A 20,927-nucleotide genomic window follows, 5' to 3' on the forward strand; every position below is an offset into this window, starting at 1 on the left:
ACAGTTGTGTAGTGTATAAAGGGAGCAAGTGAGGTTTATCTCATCTGGAAGCTTCCCTTTATTTCCTTTGAAAAGATGGGTTTTTTTCTGAGACACTGAACTCACCAATTCTCAGAACTGTTAAGAGCAACCTCCAGTTCCCAGCAGCTCTGAAAACCAGGTCACAGGCATCTCACTTTTCCTATCTCTTTCTGAAACAAGGCTTAACTAGAAGTTCAGAAACTATAATTCTTAACCTTGCAGCTTTCATCTCTTACTTAGGGCTTTCATTCCCTCCCTCTAGGCACTCTCTTCATCTCTCCAACATCATCACTTCACTCCACACATATGTTCTTCTCCTCCAGTTCTTAGTCTCCACCATTCTCTCTTCACTCTCTATCTGACAGTTTCCAAGAAGCTGTCTGTTCTCCAAATTATCCTTATGACTACAATTAGTGCCTTTCCCTCCTGCTCCCAGCCAATCCTCTCTCTTTCCAGTCCATAGGGAAGCCTGTCTAGATACTTGGTAAAAAAAACTCACACTGAACAGCAGAGTAACCAATTGTTCCCTACCAGCCCTTTCAGCCTAGCAGTGCCATTCAATAAAGTATCGACCCTTGTAAGAAGTACCATAAATATTTTATAACAAATATGCTATGAATTGAGATGCTTGCCTCTGCAAGCATATTTATCTAAAATCATGTGGTGTACAGCTGTTTTTTACTGGCAACACACTTAAAATGCATGGAGTATTCAATGATTGAATTGAATTATATTATCCTTTCTAGCTTATAGAAAGCTCTTTCTTTCTCTTTAAAAATCTGTCATGCTTCTTCATACGTTTTTCATATTTATTTGCAAGAATTTTTTGATATAAACAAATTTTTGCACTAAACAACATAAACTCATATTTTAATATATTGATACACAACATTATTGGAGTTTGTTAGAAACTTCTAAAGAAATTATCTTTCTGCTGTAAACAGTGACATACATGTTCAGTGATAAATCAATTTTGAATTCTCAGGTATTGGAATAAATTCAGTCAGACTATCTGCTGTGTCACAGTAGTAGCCTAGTCATCCTCAGGCTCAACAACCCTTGTAGCAGGAGAATGGAACAGCCCAAAGCTCTGTGCTCTTTTCTGTCAAAGGAGATTCAGGATGGCAAGGGCCAAGATCTGCAAATATAACCACTGGCTTAAAGGCAGCAGCCAAACAGGACACTGTAGGAAACCAAATCACTGAGAATTTTCCAAAGCTGGGTAGAGCTGAAGATCCTCTTTTCCCCCAAGGTACTTAGACTGGCACTTATCTGCTTTGACTCAATTTCTAAATCCATTTAACTGCTGAAAGTTTGAAAGTTGAATGGTTATGCATTTCTCCAAACCTGAAGACTATCTCAAGATTTTTAACATGTGGTAGGCTTGTATACAACACAGTTGTATCAGTCACTGACTGCTAATAACTTTTTAAAGCATCATCTTACATTAAAAAAAACCCAAGTTTAATTCATGTCACAATGATTTGCTTTGTTTGCTCAACAATACTCCAGGTAATTGCTATATATATACTGTTACTTTTTGAAAATATTTTTTACCCCAGTTTCTATGTCTCAAAAGCCTTAGAGTATTTCAGAATAAGAAAGGGCACATGCAGCTGCCTTGAACTGCTTTACATGAGTATCTTGGTACCATTTACAACTTGATCTGTAAAAACCAATGAAAGATTAGGACAAATTGCCTTAACTGCTATCCCTTCCTTTTTTTAATAATTCCATCACAATAAATTTGTACATTTGAGGATTAAAAAGAGAGGAACATTTTAATGATGGTGAATAAAAATAAAATATTTATCAAATTTAATCAGACTGATACTTCAGTAATTTGAACAAAAAATTAAACAGGTATGTTTGGTAAATTTAGGAAATTTCCACTCCCTGTCTTCATTCACTTCACTGAGATTAACCAAATGTGAGTACACAGATTTGGCTAACAGTTCAAGAAGACAAGGACAGAAAGACATTCATCCTCAGAAAAAGTCAGCAGGAGGCTCTATTTTTTTTTTTCTTTTTTTAATGCAACTGTCTCCTTTGGCTGAATGTTGGTAAAGGAAATATCTTCTCATGACTGCAGACATAAACTGCAGTACAGTCTTTATCAAAGACAGTCTTCCTACAAAGACTGCATTACTCCTAAACTGTATAAGAAATATTTAACAAAAGAGAACAGGTTTGTGAAATGAGCAGAGAGTTTGAGAATTGGTATCAAGACTCATGAGAACATGCTGGCTTCTCTTTAAATAGGAAGAACATTAAATAGTCTCTCTCTTTCTTGGTCATCTCTGATTTGCCCCTCAATTTTAATTATACTCTGTTTCAGAAGGTTCTTAGTGAGGCCAGTTTACCAGCTGTGTGGACTCAGCTCATCAAAAGCATGAAACTGCCTCCAAATTTATCATTGTGGTGCTAGCAATGCACACTGATCTCAAAGTCCTGGTTCAGTCATGAAAAAATAACTTCCATTACAGCATATACCAATATTCAACTTCACAAAACCAGCAGATGAGAATAGTGTCCCCATTTGCTTTTATCCTGCTTCAAAATCACAGAGATTACTTATTGTTTCCATATTTGGAACATAAGACTCAGGCCTTTTTTAATTTAGACTAAGTGTGTTATAGTTAATAACTACAGTTACTATAGTTAAACACTACAATAACTCTTAATGTATACTCTCTAAAATAGATTGAAATGCTACTAATGGTTCTGGTAAGATAAATATTCTTCCCTACATAAGTTTTGAACAATGAGTGAAAACCAGGAATTGACAATAAGGAGCCAAAACTGAGAAATCATCTTGAAAATTAAGATAAATGCAAATTTTCTAGCTTATTCCCCTTCTCCAGCTTTCATAGCAATAATTTTATAATTATTTCAGAGTACCATATGATGAAAGCAACAATGCCTCCTATAATAATATCATATCCATCCAGGGTTTTTCCATCTTTTCTGGAAGAACACTTATGCAAGTGAGAGTTATAAGAATGGTTGGAATAAGCTACCTCATGGACAGGTGCTGGGCAAGCAACAACTGAACTGGAGCACTGACAGAACACCACACTTTTGGCTGCATGTTTCCACAGCAAAAGACTTAGTTATAATGTCTGAATTTCACTCATCAGCCACTTTCTTTTTTCATCCATTTTGTTTTCTCCTGCTATTTCATTTCCTTTGAATGCAATGGGGCTTTATCCAGTGGCTGTTCAGAATCCAATATAAATCTTAATTCCGTTAATTCAAACATCAGATGAAACAACAATAGATTCAATTTTAAATCCCTAAGCAGTAGTAGAAGTGTATACAAAAATCTTCCAGTATTGGAAACTCTGACTGCCTAAAACAAAGTCTTTCTTTCAAGGCATGGAATTATTCTTTTCTGATTAATTTATGGTTTTCTTATTTTCTACTCTACAGGCTTATCATTTCATTGCTTATCATTGCATTCCTAGTGCCTTGGAATGGAATTTCATGCTAAATTCTAATTTTTTGGTTTGGCTTTTGTTTCTGTAACTCCCCCAAAAATAATTACTTAGAAAGCATTTTGGAGTGCATATCATGCAGAATTATTTGGGTAATCAAATTTACATTTCATCTTTATATTTGTAGCAGTTTAACACATTCCTTGCTATTTAGTAAAGTGTTTCTGATAAAACTATCTTCAAAATCTTTCCCCACAAGAATATCTATGGGGAAAGCCATCAGCTGGTTCAAGACCACAGGCCTGGTTTCTCAGGAAAGAGCTCTTCAAGAAAATGGTTTGTGGCTCTTGAACTTCAGATTTGGCTCTAGCTATAGCACTTAATTGACTGTGTAATGTTTGAGAAAATTCAGTATTAAAGAGTTTGTGCCCCAAGGCACACTCTCATACCAGTCTGGCTTGGCGCCACAGCCAAAGCTTATTTTACACCATGTGTAGATTCTGTCCCCCTGATTAACAAATTATTTTCCTGTACTTAATTATTTCCAAGGCTTGATTCACACTACTACTGCAGTTGAGCCTCTGGACTTTTGAAAATTGAACTCTAATCAGACATTTTCCATCAAAATGCATTCCAGCAGCTGGACCATAGATCAGAATTCTGCAAGACTACAGTCAGCTCTATTCTTATAGTATACCTTTTTTGCAGAAATGTGTTCAGTGCTAAACCTTGTACTACTCTTAATTTGGGTGTAAAGTTTAATAAATCATACCATTTGGTTGAATATAACATTGCTGAATCCAAAGACCAGAAATATTTAATGTTCACCCTAAGACAGCAATCAACAATTTTTCAGTTCAAACAATATATATATATAAGGAAGAAAACTTACAGAAATTCTAAAATCACAGAAGTGCTAGCATCTATATTTACAAATGGAAGGAGATATATAAATGTTACAATACTCCTACAAGTAAAGGAATTATATTTACTCCATAAGTATCTTTAATAACAAGTACAGTCAGAGGTGAGGAGGCAGTGAAGCAAACAGAAGCTACTGTCCACTCTTACATAAATATATATAGTGACCATTGTTGTGTCTCTAAAGTAAGGAACAAAAAAGTAGAAAGCATAAGGCTCCAATGCAAATTCACTATATGAAAACAAAGAGGGTAAATCCATAGGATTTACCTTCTGTAAAAACAGCATACAATGAATTCACATGTTAAACTAGCTGCAGGGAAGCTTGGGTGTCAAAATAAAACTTAGAAAACAAACCTCTTTCTATATATTGCTGCACGGCAATTAAACCATTACACTGAAATGTAATGAAACATAATACAATGACCACTAAACAAATAAAAATTGTTACTGCATAATGCCTAACTTCTTTGAAGTACTTTTCACCTATAGATATCTAAAAGGCAAAGCACAACAGTAATATTTTTTCAAAATATTGTGATAAAGCTATTTCAATAGTTATTCTGACACAGCAGACTTGAAATAATGTTGCTTTTTAAATCTTTCAGGCCTTTGAGTCATTTTATATGCTTTCATTACAAAGAGGAAAAAAAGCAATGGCTTACCTGTGGAGATGAGGGATTAAAACTGACGTTGATTACAGATTCTGTGTGTCTCCCCAGTTTTTGTAAAAAAGTGCTTGAACGCATTTCATATATGTAAGCCTAAAAAACAATGAGTTGGTATTTTCAGTATCAAAAAAAACCCCACATTCTTGAAGCATTAAGTTATAGTATAGGGACACTAAATATATAGCCTACAAAGAAGTTAGAAAATTTTAATTATTTGAGTTATCTAATTTAGAAAGGTATTAGATTCCACTTAAAAGAAAGGATTTAAATTCCAAAGAACAAAATTTAAAATGTGTTTTTAAAGGGTAATTTTTTTACCTGCTTTCTGAAGTACACCTAATGTTTTGTTATTTATTGGGGAAAGAGTGCATTATTCTTTCTAAATACTTTTTTTTTTTACTTAATTTAAGCATTTGCTAAGTTATCACCCAAATTATAGAAATCAAATCTAAGATAGTGATGATTTTCATGTCTGTTTAGGTCTTATACTGCCCAGCGTGTATCCTTGGAAAGCCAAGGATACACGCTGGGCAGTATAAGATAATAATAAATACCTACTTTATTCCTTTAACTCTGCCTAGTCATTGTTCCAGGTCAGTTTTTTAGGCTTCAGTTCCCTTTTATGGAAGGAGGAACAGAGAAGAGGCAAAGTCAATGACAGCAAGAATCAAGAGCACAAAATGCTCTGATTCAGAAAGAAACATGTTCCATCTTTTAACCAAGAGAACATATCACAGAGAGGCACGGTTAGTGAAGTTGAAATTTTTCCATCATAATCTAGTGGTTTACAGAACTTTGCCAGAATTATCCAGTAAAAATTAGTTTTCCATTCCAGGTCCTCAGTTTAATTTGGGAAGGACCATGTTCATTTTTGGCTTAATCTTTATGTCCCTGTTCCACTCTGTAAAATAGATGTGATAATATTTCATTATTTTTTGAACAAAACTCCAAAGTTTGTTAAACCTAGGTATTCTGGTAATTTATTCTCTTCCACACAGTTTCTAAATCAACCATTTGGCTCATTCCTTTCTTTCAAAAATGCTGTGAAGCAGTCGTGCAGCTTAATTATAATCTAGCGAGAGTGTATTTGGTGCTGTAGTCACACTTCTCAGCCTAAAAAGCATCCAAACCTTGCCTTCTACCTTTCAAGAGATATGGGAAAGCCCTTTCCTCTGACCTTTACCACAAAGACTCTATGCTCAAATTGAACAGCTGCTAGGCAAAACACGCAGAACGCGGCAGGGAACACGCCCTGCCCATTGCACGTCACTCTTACAAACCCATCCTAATGGAGCTACTGCTGAACGTCTTTCCAATAGTGTATTCCTAGCCCCGTAAATCTTAAATATTTAGGTGTTATGGTTCAACAGCAAAAGGGGCAGAGTCTCTAGCTACATGCAAAAATAGTTTATTACTTTGTGGTAGGTATCATCTCTTCCAATAACTGAAGGGAAAAGTAATGTTAATTTTCTGAGTAATTTTGACATGCAAGACAATAAAATCTGATTTAAAGAAAATCATCATATAAAAATGAATAAAGCCAGCTTCTGTTTAAGTAGCTGTAGCCATAGATATTTAAACTAGCCAGTGAAAGTCTAAATTCTGAGAATAAAAATTAGCTTGGTTAAAGATTGAAAGTACATTTATTTTTAACTTCAAAAGTTTAAAAACAAAATAAAATATAAACCCCAAAGAGAACTGTATTTTAACAGAACTAACACTCATAATAAGAGAAGTAACTCCAGTATAAACATTCTTCTGCTACAGTCTGCCATCATTTTAGTTTTGCTGTTATTTTCTGATGTAATCCAAATGGTTTTTCTATTCTATACTTACTAGATTATTTTAGCATAGTCTTCTCTACAGAAAAAGAGGAAATAACAGTAACTGAATAATAAATGATACCATTAACACTAGCCACAGAAGAATAAAAAAAGCTTGAAAATATGAAATCAATGACAGAGGAAGAACAGATTTTCAGCAAACCAAATGGAATGAAAAAGAAAACAAAACAGTCTAGGAAGCACTCAGCAATACCCAAAATGAACATGTGCATATAGTGTTTTAGACTTTAGCCAAAGTCAATCCCCTTTTTTTATATTAAGACGAATTTTGTCTAATAAAAATACTGATTCAGTAGATATTGGTATTTCCTTTCCAATTCTTGCTGAGGGTCAGCCAAAAGTAAAAATAATTTACCTGTACCAACAGCTTCCAAAGAAGTTTCCTGGACCCATAACCACATACTTACTTGTATTTCCTTTCACTAGACATTTGAAGAACATTTGGAGTAGTCAGTTTTCAGTAACCCAGAGTGTGACAGTGTATTTAGTGCCTTACAAGTATACACAAGCTTCTGCTTCCTTCCCTAGACTTGTACCAAGAGACAGAGAAGAAGGGCAAAGGCCCTTTCTTGAGTGGAGGAATTTGTATCCAAATGGAAAATTACTTAATTCTACTGCTTTGGTAGACAGAGTGTGCTAGATAAATTGATGCTTTATCTGCAGACTTTCACTGTAAATTCTTTCCTCTGTTTTCTCACACCCTAACTTCAAAGGAAACTTGTTCCCATCTCTTTCCCATTGCCCTCTAGTCCAACCCATGGCCATAAACACTTGTGTCAAACTACTTAGATTCCTACAGTGTCCTGGGGTAGGAAAGAGGGGGAAGCAAATCATAAGCACTTGACTAATAACAGAAGAATTCTCCTTGTTATCAGCTTTTGTACAGGGATCAGAAAAGCAACACCAGTTTCAAGGAAAACGCTTTGTTCCTGCTGTGGCTTTAAGCTGAAGCATGTATTTTACAAACAGATCCCAGGAAAAGAACACAGCTAACAAACAAACAGAAAGACATTGATATCTAAGATACCTAATTTGGCCCTACACAAATAGAGATATTTTCCTCACATGTTTTGCATGGATTGGCCAATGCCATCACTTTTCTGTGACTATTTTTCCTAATATTTCAAATGAGCTACAGAAGACAGAAATGTTAAAATCCCTTGATAGAGGGATAGAGTCCCTTGATCATCTAACATGTTTTTGTAAAAGACATCTGCCTTATTAATAGTGCATTATTGGCCATTTGCTTCCATCAGTGCCAAACTTGATGCATAATCCCACAGTACATGATAAAAGTGTTTGACTTGCACTCAATCACTCCCTATTTACACTGGGGCACATATTCCACTGAACCATGCATTCTTCCTCAATTTCAAGCTAAAAAAGCTCCTGAACTACTTACACTAAAGAAAAATAACAATTAACCTGAAGCAGACACCAAGCATGGAATTTTTCAGCCCAAAATGTTCTTACTTATAAGCAACTGAAAACAGAATTATAGTGGAAAGTGTTAGACTACTTAACTGTAGGGATTGGTGCCAAATCCACACATAATAAAATAGATTTCCCAAGTATCCTAAGCATTGATTAATGCTCTTCAGTTCCAAGATATCTTATACACTTACCACATGGTAGCATGGAAAGTCTAATCAAGCCTGGCACCAAAATGCTGAGTACAGTACACCCTCTCAGGGTCCCTTTCCCTTTTAATGACTTGTATGGAGGCTGTCTTTCTGGTAGTCACAGGAAACTTCCCACTACTGCAAGATCCCAGTTTCCATATGATTTCCTTTGACATAACTAAAAAAATGAGTGACAGTGAACATTATTAATGTTCTTTATTATTAAAATAGTTAATATTACACCCATCAGTCATCTTTCAAAATGCATGGGATATTTTTCAAATGTATCAATCTTCTGCCAGTTATAGCTAACACATTTAAATTTTCCTTGCTAAAAAAAATTACATAAACCATATCTGACTTCCCTCTCTAAGCCACCCTTCTATGAAGCTTCCAAATTGTAATTTTTGCCAATTCAGTTCCTATTTAATTTGCTAATTTTAAGGCCGCATGTAAATTATTGTCTTTATTTGTTTTAATATGAAATTTATGTAGAACCATGCAGCATGGAATTTAGTTTCCCTTTACTTTTATAACATACATAGTGTTGTCAGAGTACAGAATTACAATTTGAAGATTTTATTCTAAGAATTCATGTCTCACTGTGAAGCAGCATAGCTGTATCACACCCACTTTGGCTCTTTTCTGACTTTTCTGTGCTATGATTCTCCTCCATATTAACAGTACAGAGGAGTTGCAGGAATTGCATTTCCTGTTTGTGTGTTGGTGTTGACTGTTTGACAGATGCTGCACAGGATCTTCAACCAGATTCTTGTACCAGATGTACCACTGATACCAAAAATTCGACTACTGTCAAGAATTGAGACCAAGAGGTACACATATAGAAAACACAAGCCCTGAGGATATAAAACTATATATATCCACTTTTAGCACCTCACTGCTGTATGCATTCCAAAATTAACATTGGGTATTCATATCTACTTCAGCTTCCTGTTTTGTCTACAGTTGAACATGGGGTATTATCTTTTATAAAATTAGTTTTCTTTAGCAAAAAGGCTAATTTCTCACACTTCCTCCTATCTCTCAAAAGCATTAGCAAAATTCAATGTTAACACAGTAACAAATTACAGAATCATGAAATACAGTTTGAAAAAAAAAATTGTTCAGTAGTAGTTAAATAACAATACATCTATAGCCATCAGAAAATCATCCTCCACCTCCCTCAGCTGCTAATCTGGTTTTGTGGTGGTCAGGTCTGAGGTGTACTGGCCTAGATAAGCAATAGCCTGAAATGTCCATAAAGCACACAAGAACAATTAATGTGCTACAAAGGCCAAGATTTCCAGTCATCTTCAGAGATACACCCAAAGAGACACTGAAGTAACAGCATACCCGAAGTCATGACTGTAATGTCAAGAAAGCAATATTTATCTGTTCTCTTCTAGGATAATGGGCCTAACAGCCAACCATGTTACCAAGGAATCCAAAACACCTCAGGTTCAAGACTAAAACAAAACTGTGCGCCTCTTTGGAAAGGGGCAGATTTTCTCCATCAACAGCTGGCAGAGAGGCTTTTTCAGCCTGTCATTCATTCTCTGCTATGGATTTTGTTCTGCCAAGCCATGTCAGTCCTGCCTTCTCTACAGTAAACACTACTAATGCTGCTTTCTCCAGATGTTTCCTGTTAAAGCCTATCTTAGTTAAACAGTATGGACACATAAGATAAAACTTGAGTAATATATAATTGGAATACCAGTCACACTGAAAACCAAAATACTTCAGATAGTTGCTACCACTGCTTCATACAATACATTCTGTTCTGCAAGCCCTGTGCTATGAAGTGTACACCAAGACAACAAATACAATACAAAACCAATAGCATACATAATTTTCCGGTAAATAAAATATCCTCTTTTCTCCAAATAAAGTAATAAAGAATACTTTATCATGTATCAAATATACCTAATTTAAACCTTAGTGATGCCTCCAAGATACACTCCCAAGAGATGGAACAAAGCATTCTAGACTATTAACTAGTCCTATCTCATCCATTTACATACAACTACATCAGAATATTTTTGCCAACTCCCTCATTAGTACTCTTTTACCTAACATTATTAATACCTAAAAAGTTCTAATGAAATGGGCTATTAAAGGGAGAAAATTGACCACACAATTTTATCATTCACATTTGGAGTTTCTTAAGGTGTTTCTTCTTTGGTATCTAGATAATTTTACGTCATTTTTAACCTAATCAATGCAATTTTAAAGCTTATCACACCACATACACATAAGGATGGAAGTATTTTATATAAAGAAGATCAAAGCAGCTGGTCACAACAGTAACAAACTGAGACAGGCCTCATCTAAAGTCCTAAAGACAAGAGGAGAGAAGAAAGATACCATTGCTAATCTTGATTTTATAAGTCAGAACTGAGCCACAGAAAGACTAAGGTTGCTAATAACATATTTATGGGGGTTGAGAAATACAATCTTCTTGGCAATGATTACATTAGGAAGTAGTGCGGTGCAAGAGGAGTAGATGTACAGAATAAAAGAGTGCTGGCAGCCCAATTCCCAAATGTATTTTTCCGGTAATAAAGCATTATAGTATATTGCTCAGCAGCACTGCTATTTTATTTGGAATATCAATCTCTGTAGCTACTTAAGGTGTCAACTATAAACAAATTCTACAGTTTGTGTTATGCCTGATGCAGAATCTTGTATGTGAAAATAACTCAGTCTGCAAAGAATATCAGGTCTGGGTTTACATCCAGCCACCACTCACAGGTTTGCAAAACTCTTTGGATTGGCCCCCAGACCAGCATCACTTTCCAGCATCAGTTGCATAATGAGAACTTACTCTAAAACCAATTTTGCATGAAGGTTAATATTCAGGGACTCACAAGTGGTTATTAAATTGATGTTCTGTATAAGAACCAAATTGCTTTAGCCTGTCTCCTGCTACTCCATTCAATGAAGATGCCCTAAGGGCTACTGCTTCAAGCTTTAGTGCCTTCACAGTTGGAAGGCATAAATTTAATCTTGGATTTAGAATGTGTTTCAACGACAGTGTTGTAAGCAAAATCCTAGGCTTTGTTGAAAAGTGTAAAAAAAACAAAAGGGAAGAGAATGTTATACATTGCCATTTATTTTTTGTTATTCATGCAGCAACCTGCTATGCTGAAAAACTTCTGGGTTTGTCATATGGGTCAGTCTGTGTGAGCTGTGAACACAGGCTTTGAGATTTGGCATGGACAGAGAGTTTTATGTTAGAAAATCCAATTGCAGCACTGGGGTCAAAATGCGCCTCATAGAGTCTACAGTTCAAAGAGAGCTAGCAAGAATGAGTCTGAAAGCAATTAAAGAGACAAATATTTATTTCTTCATTCCCTATTTCATTTCTGGAAACTTGGAATTTATTCAGAGAGCCCTAAGGTCTTCAAAGACAAAAAATTAAGTGGTTAATTAGACATAAAGTAAAACAGCTAACTAGAACTACATAACACAGAAAGAAAATGAGTTCTTTTTACTTGTCTTTTTACATTAAGATTGCTTTAGTCAACAAATTTTTAGGTAAACAGTTTTGTATGCAGTCATGCAAAATGGAAATCTAAATCCAATTAAGGTATATTAAGGTCCAGCTCCCTTGATAATATTAATATTCAGAAACCTGAGACTGTCCACTTGTAAAATGGTTAGAAATTACAATAATATGCATATTCAGTTAAGCAAAAGTCAACTTAATTCACTTGTAACCTTAGGCTATTTAGGATGCAGAGAAGATTTGACATTTAAAGTGTTAACATTTTATATTTTCTAGTCACAACTAATTACAGACAGCACAATCACAGTCCAAAACAAGGATTCTGGTTACCTGCTTATAAGACTCTCAGATCCTACACAGGTCTTTGTAAAGGTTCTCTTAAGGAAGCTGGAGTAATCAATTAGGGAAACACTCTCAACCCCAATTTACAGTATCTACAAATCTCACACTAACATGTGCTAGAGCAATTCAAATAAAACCATGTGGCTACTTCAGCCACACAGAAGCTACACTAAGCTCTTATATAAAACAGGTCATACACCCTCAAAGGAGAAAAAAAGGCAGACACAATTTTCATCTCTTTTTTTACAGTAACATATTTTGGGTCACTGTTTCTATGTCCTGTAGGAATGTGATTTTGCTATAAATCACTGTAGACAAAATATTTCTCTTTGTCAAATACTTCAGATATTATGAAATACAAAAAGCACTTTAGGGTCAATGTCTCCCAATTGTATTTCAATTATGCCTCTTTTGGTTTTAAAATCAATCACATTTGTTATCCACGGTGCAAGAATTGCACTTGATAAAGTAAATTCCAAGATGACTGAAGATGTAGTTGCTTCTCAATGGAAAGATACATAACCTATTTCCAGAATGCTATTTTTGAAGATAACACTTTGTATCCACACTACTGATTTTTTTATGCAGCTTATTCCAATAGACATTCATTCATATAACCCTCAGAAATATGTGACTCCTTGACACTATTAAAACTGTCCCAGTCGCACATTAAGCCTTCTGTCAGGATGCTATTAGTTGAAAAATATGAATGGACTATTCAGTGCAGTATTCAATTTACTGTTTCAAAGGAAAGCACAAAAGTATTTCCAGCCTCAACACTTCAAAGGGAAGCTTCCTAAAAAATGCCCCAAAACTGCATTTTGTCCTAACAGTACAGTATAAGCAAGAGTCCAAAACTTGACTCAGTTTTCCTGAGGGGACAAGAAGAACAATGAAAATTCTCTACAAACATAGGATGGAAATTATGCAAAATTCCAACCCAGGAGCCACACTAAAAAGTATTGACTGGCACTGTGCCCACCAGGGACCACATGTCAACTGGAGCAGGATGCATGCCAGCTATTCAGCTTCCTTTGATGACCCACCACGTGCCAAGAATTTGGAGTTAGGACAAAATCAAGTTGTCTTTCTTTTCTTGAATCAGCACTAATTCCAAACAAGTACTTTAGTGCAAAAGAGAAGACAAAAAGGTTTTGTGAGTGCATCTATTTTTATACAATTCAAAAGCAACTTAAATTAGTAGCCTCAAATAAATATATATCATATATATCATGATCTGAGATGAGTATTAGATGCATTTCATCACAGGCAAAGCAAAAAGTCCTTCTTTTGTATTGCAAGTTACATTTTGAAATGCTTTTTACCAGAAACTTGAAAAATATGTTTTATCATGAAAATGTCAAGAACACAACACCTATTGCCAAACATCCAGCAATCTGCCAATAAAATCTCTAACCTTCACACATTATTTGAGCCAGTATTTCAAAACTAGCCAGAAGAGTAAATTCCTCTTCTGAATTTGAAGTTGACCAGAAATTCTGTGTCATGTTCTGATGATTAACCTAGAAATACCTAAAATAAATTTCAACAGCATTTCTACCCAGCTGTTTTGAAAGGATGTGTTTGCAATGAACCCAACCTCGGTCCAGTTTCAAAGGCCTATAGTACAAGTTAGCAATCTTCCATCTCTTCACAAACAGCAAGAGAAACATTCTGCTAACATTGCAGGCATCACTGAATTAAAATTAGTTAAAACTCAAATAGGTATTTATGCATGTTTACTCAGGATTCATCCCTAAATAATTAAACTTTATTGACATTGATTCAGAAGAGAACCTGTCTGGGGAGAAAACACACACACAAAGGGCGCCGAAAGTACTAATTCCAGTTGAATGACTTCTCATTTTTTATTCAGCTGATTGGCTCATTGGTTCATGGCTTTCTAGCCATACTAAAAGATTCATCACCCTGTATTTGGGAGCTTCAGTAAATTAATTTCTATTTGCTGCAGAGTTCCTACTGGTCAGATATATACACAACACATAAAGCTGTGCTACAGGGAACAACATTCTCCTCATCTTTGATGGCACATGACAATTCAGAGTCAAATATTGTGGAAACTTATAGAAACAATCTTTTAACAATTACTTTGAGTGCTAAGATTTAGCTGCTCTGGGATTTTTCACAGACAAAATAATCATGAATCATATGTAACTGCTACATGTAAATGAACTATATAGAAGTATTATAGATTCCAGTAATACACATTGAGATGAATCCTAGAATCCTCTGAAAAGACTCATAGATACAATATGAGTCATTCCTGTAGTTTAAAAGGAAAAATAAGCAAAAACTACTTACGTATTTGTCATCTGACCCACTGGCTATAAAGCGTCCACAGGGAGACACTGCAATTCCACACGGATAGCAGCGGCTACTGTGCCCTTCAAAACGACGTTCACACCTACAGAGAAGTTTCAGTGTTATTAACACCACCTAAAAATTACCTCTTTTACTGCCATTTTCATGAAATCCTCCTGGTATCATGTTTTTCTTAGTCTACAAATTAACTATGGCAAATCCCCAAATAACATTTTAAATATATCGGCAATAGGATTGTGTCAAAACTGGAAGACACTAAAGAAAGAACATTAATGTCTAAAAATCAAATAAACAGACAAAACTGCCCCAGGACAATGACCAAACCTATGCTTTGGCCTGTTTTTGTTTACAGATTTAGAAACAACATTTCTAATTGGAAAGAAGGAGCTGTGATGCCTATCGGTTAGCTAAGGGGAAGGCATTGTGAAAGTCTGCTCCATGAAGATTTATAAATCTCCCTCAAGTTATTTATATCAAATGATGTCGCAGTATGTGGAATAAATAATTATTGCTTGCTTTTCTCACACCCAAATCTGAATATTTCACCTTTGTTGCCTATTTATATTTCTATTCCATACATTAATTTATTGGTATATGGTAAGTCAAGAAAGACAATATCCAGTCATTCCAAATGGAAAAATCTCTCTCTCTCTAGCTCTCTCTCTCTGTGTTCTATAACTGTAGATAACTTCTTACCTATCTGTAGGAATGGATTTAAAATTAATGCAAGGAATTCATTTCTTACTTTTCATGGTAATATTGCAAGAAGCATTGTAGAGTAAGTTTTAAATAGCTGAGAACACTTGTGCCATTTGCAAATAATAATGTTTTTCATGAGTTGAAGAATAATATCCACCTAAAAACACCACATGGTTGTAAAGAACCATGATAGCTTTGCAGTCAGCACAAAACTGTTCAAAAATATTATTTAGTGTTTTCCTTAATATTAAAGGAAATTTAAAACAAGTTTCAACACCATTCAGACCTGTGATTTACATATGCATACCTCATTTCAGAAGTTTATTTTTATACCTTTGAGGATTAATTTTAAAACAGACTTATAATTACCTATATTCTTCTTTTTTCTGTATTATGAATACTGTCAACCTACCCTTCTGACAAAACAAATTCACATACTTCACCATAATGCAGATGTCTTTTATTCTTTTTTTTAAATTATGCTAGGTCCAGGAACAAATTTGAAATAGTAAAATCTCCTGCCAGCTCCTGTGATATATATGTTTTCCTGGCCAGTGAAATCACAGAAACTAAGTAAATTTAGTTGATGGAACCTATGTGCAGAAATCTCTAAATTTTTATACCACATTGTTCTGTTGTTGACACACATGTATGTGTAAGAATGCACTAAATGCCAAGCTGGTTTCATTTACCCAGGTGAAACAGACATACTTAAACAAAAACACTACTTGGTGACTGATCTAATTGTTAATCACTTCTTTAAGCATAAAAGAGACACGTTTGAATGCATGAAAATACATCATTTATAGAGCCTAACTCTGAACTTTACTGTATTCTGTATAACAAAACAATTGATATTAACAGACCTTTTGAGCATATAGTAACCAGACACTTAATTTCAGACAAATTCTATCCTGAAACTGCTAAAATAACCCAACTGAAGAGAACACTATTGTTCAAGAGAAGCAACTTATGAAGATAGCCAATTACTGTGACTAAGATGTAAGAACATTTTTCAACTTCTTTTTTCACAAGAATATTCCGAGACTTTCAGTATGTGTTTTTTTCACATATGGTCTATTGAATAACCTGCCTCTGTTCAAGCTTCCTATTTACAGCAAAGGAAAATACTAACCACCTCAGTCTCCTCAGCATTTCCCTCCTCAGTTAGGCATTCACATACCATTATTCATTGTGTAGAGTAAACTTCTCCTACAACTTAGCCTCGAGTCCCAGTTGTACTGTTTTCAAATTTCAGGGAGATGGGTTTTTTTCTGAGTGCCTTTTCATAAAGAATTTGAGGAAAAAATTGTCTTTAACCTTATACTTGTGAGATAAAACAGTATAATGTGAAAGAAATTTCTTCATGAGAAAAATAAACAAAATTCGTATCCATTGTCCCTTCCAAAGGTGTCTCCAGGTTCACCATTCTTCCTTAAGTAGAGCACTGGTCATCAGGACTACTTTTAAATGTTTAAGACCTCATTGTCAGGGCCTGTAAAAGGTAATTTCCTCAATGGGGTCTTCACAGAAGAGACTCCTAATAAAACACTGCAAAAGACATCCTTCCAAAAGAAACATCTCTGTGACCAATAACTCTAATATTTCACCTATAAATAAATAGATGCATTAAAGAAGCAACAGGATTCCAAGGTTTTCACTGATCTTTTCTCTGCTATACCACAGCAGTATAAAGCAATGTCTCAGTCATAGGATAGTGCCCTTTTCCTTGTGCTAGTGCAGCCACAGTAATAACCATTATCCTGGATTCTATTTTCTTAATTGTTTTCTTGCTCAACTTTTCCGTTATACCAGGATATATGTTCCATTACAAGTTCAGCTACTTCCCCAACCTCTTAAAATCCTACACACATTTAAAAAAAAAATGATTGCAATTAAACTTTCCACAGAATTAAGTGGAAATTTTATTACTCAATCTATTAATTCCAGATATCTACAGGTATCACAGCAATGGGAAAAAAAGTGGACAAAAAAACCATAGCATAATTAGATAGATACTATATGTATGATTTTAACATTTTACAGATTGTCTTCTTTCAGGCTTTTTTTTTTGCTTTTTTTTTTTTTTAAGCAGCAACAGGTGGTGATCCAAATTATTTTGGATATTGCAGGCTTTACGTGGCCAGCTGGCATGCTCTCCAGCCTCCAAAGAGTGCTTTTCTGGTCAGAGCTTTTCAGGAGTTACCATGACAAACATCTGGTAATTGCATGGGACAGCAAACAGCCAAGTTTTCCCTATGTTCTTGATTGTACATCTTTTAGTCTACATTCCAAAATATGTATCTTTTTATGTTGCAAAAAAAAATTGAATAGTATTAGAAAAAAAGTACAATTTTTTTTTTCTGTCTTTGGAAGAGAAAGATAGTGTGATGTGTGTTTCTTTATAAATAAGATAATACTCTCAAAAAGAAGTCTATTTCATTCTACTTGATGCATTAGAAAAAACCCAAAACTGCAAAGAAAAGTTTGTGTTTTGGGTTTTTTTTAAACCACTTTAATTTGTATCATCACTTTGTGCCAGTGCTCTGGTATTTGTTCACAGACTCTTCAGTACCAGCAAATCTACTGAGGCTCTGCAAAATGTGAGTATAACTTGACAGCAGGAGTAGCAGCTACCTTAGATGTATTGAACACGTGGGTTTCATTTCAGTGAAACACCAAACCCTTCACATAGGAGCTCACAAAGTTTTCAACATAGCATGCAGCAGGGACCACATCCCTGTGTTCCCCATCCTCTATACTTTCATGTATCTCCAGTCTCAGTCTTGGAGGAACTCCAGACACTCTTTTATCCCTCAAAATCTGGATAACTAGACTCAAAAGCTACAAGGGAAAAAAAAAATATGACAAATCGTGGGATCCTCATGTTCAGAAGAAACCAAGAAGTAACCAAATTCTGAGTATGTATATAATTGTATCTTGCTTAGGATTATGTCAAGCAGCTAGTTCACAGTGAAGATGCAAACTGAAAAGTATCTCAAAATTCAAATTACATGTCTGACTCTAAGGTCTCAAAGTGCAAATGTGAGAAAAAGTATGAGATAAATTCCCTGTGGCTGTGGGAATTCTGCTAAAATGTGTTGCCAGAAGAGGTTATGATCTAGTGGCACAGCATCATAACACTATTTGGAGATTTTGCCTTAATGTCTAATACTATCTTCATACAACTGGTAGATTCTTTCAGAGGCTGAAGGAAGGTGAAACTGATTTTCTGTGGGATAATACATCAAAGCATTATTGTGCAGCTGAGTATTCTGCTGAAGCAATTCAGTATGTGCAAATAGTTCAATATTCCTCAAGTCTTCACTGTGGTCCAATAAGCACCCACTGCCTTTTTTTGGTTTTTTTTTCAGGAGGTGAAAAATGGCTGTTTCAGCAGCAACCAGCATAGTTCTACAGCTGAACTTCCATTTCTCAGCTGATCAGAGTGAGTCAGGCAGCTCCTGCCACCATAGGTGTTAGTGGATTGGGTGTTGGGAGCTCTTCCTAATACCTTGTCCCTGCTTTTCTTATTACCTACAACAGTAATCTAGCACCTACTAAATCTACCTCCTCACACTACCATAGCAGCATCCCAAACTTCCAAATTGGGCTGTATTGACTTTTCCCTGCTCCCTACATTTCTGGGTAGGTAATAAGCATAGCACATCTGACAGCATAGCACAACTGTCCCTGTACTGCCTTCAAAATTAATTTTCAATTTCAGCTGTGATTGTACATCTTGCTCTCTTAGTCAATATCACATCAGCTCCCCCAGCAAACTTCCCCTACCCTACCTTTTCTGTGGAAAGTAAAGAAAATATGCTATTTTCATAGAATCACAAAGTGACATTATGGTTGGGATTGTTAAACAACTTTGGAGGTCATCTTATCCAACCTCACTGCTCATACAGAGCAAGTGAGGCTTCACCAATGCTAAACAGAGGGGAGGTATCACCTCCCACAACCTGCTGGCAACACTGTTCCTGATACAGGATAAGCCTTTTTTGCCTCAAGGCAAATTTCTGGCTCATTCATGTTCACCATGGTCTCCTTTTCTGCAAATCTGTTTTCCACCTAGTTGCCCCCCTCAGCATATATTGGTGCCTAGGGGTTGTATTTGGTGCCAAGAGGACTTCGCACTTCCCCTTGCTGAACTTCATATGGCTTCTGCCAGATCATTTCTACAGACTTCTACAGCCTGAAGCAAAGAGCAGAGTTCGTGGGTGGGATTCCAAGGCTGGTCAGGGCAATTAAGGCAGTGAGGGTCCTCACAGTGCAGCTGGTAACTTGATTAAAAATGCATTTGAAAATCTGATGTCAAGCCAGGTCACACGATTATTGACACAAAGAAGGATGAAACTTCATTGCATGATGACTTTAGCCATTATTTACTGATGAGCAGGGAAGGTCCACATCAGTGCCTAAAAGCTTTATAGGGGATCTGAAATCTGCCTCAGGGAAGAAAATTTTACACTCCTTCACATTCTAAAACCTCTCTTGAGGATGAGGATTCCTTGGAATGACCCATACAAGAGAAGCTGCAGAAAACTGGATACACCATTTTTCTCATTATCATCCAGTCATAAAGAAATCTGTTTCCACATAACTTTGCTAGTGAATGTGAGCTAGTGCTACTAAGTGTTTAGTAAATATTCTGAATGCATTTAATGAAGTGAAGGGTGCAACTCTATGAATTTATAGTTTTCTCCTAACAGAACGATGAAAGAAATTTCCTTTCTTCTGGACATTTCAAGCACAGAATTATCTAATCTACAAGTGGTAGGAAGTGAGAAATTGAAAGGATTCAGACTGGTAAAGAAGAATTAAAAACTGTCATATAAAATTTAATTGATGTATGAACATATTAAAGCAGCTGGTATTTAGTCTAGTCTGATACTTCCTGTTGTTATGAGTTTACTGTGTAAGGGAATTGAATGTTCATTAATTCCTAAGTTTCTACATTCTTTCTATGCATTGGTTTTACAGCACTAGGATATCTAAGTACATCTCACTGCCCTATATGTTCATGAGCATAACCACTAAACACAGACGGGACTGGCAGACAAGGAGGTTTAGTGTATTGGAATTATCTGATATATCTGGTGTCTGCGGCTTAAAGGACTCAGCAATTGTGGCATTCTAATCCAGACTTTTCTGAGATATTAAATTTAATTGGTGGAGATAACAGGTGTGGCTGAGTATAAATCAATGCTAGATTCCTGACTTCAATAAGAGTAGCAATGTCTCCAAAATACATTCAATACACAGAGCAGTGTGAGAAAAGATGGTAAAATTTCTTGTGTCTAACAGATGAATGAGTCTACAAGGTTTCATCACAAAGAACTCAACTCCTTCAAAAATGTTAGAATGTATTAATTTTTTGTACCTCCTGATCATTAAATGCTTTTTTGAGCCTTTTTTGGGAATCCTGAACCCGGTGCCTATAATGTCCATCCAATTCAGATTTCCACAGCATCTCAGCCTAACTCTTGTGTTTACTGCTTTCATCTTGGACA

At 35.5% G+C, this 20,927-nt stretch overlaps 1 protein-coding gene across 1 annotated transcript in view; it reads right to left on the bottom strand.

Moving 5' to 3' along the window:
- The window catches only part of WDR27 (WD repeat domain 27), an 89,151-nt gene that overhangs the window by 36,324 nt on the left and 31,900 nt on the right, over positions 1–20,927 (bottom strand). Inside the window, exons 22-23 of the mRNA XM_050973060.1 lie at positions 14,689–14,791; positions 5,045–5,143 (exon numbers count right to left, since the gene is read on the bottom strand). Of these exons, the coding sequence (XP_050829017.1) occupies positions 5,045–5,143; positions 14,689–14,791 (202 nt within the window). The remainder of the gene's footprint in view (positions 1–5,044; positions 5,144–14,688; positions 14,792–20,927) is intronic.

This window comes from Serinus canaria, chromosome 3 (assembly GCF_022539315.1).
Source record: "Serinus canaria isolate serCan28SL12 chromosome 3, serCan2020, whole genome shotgun sequence".
In the NCBI taxonomy this organism is placed as follows: Eukaryota; Metazoa; Chordata; class Aves; order Passeriformes; family Fringillidae; genus Serinus; species Serinus canaria.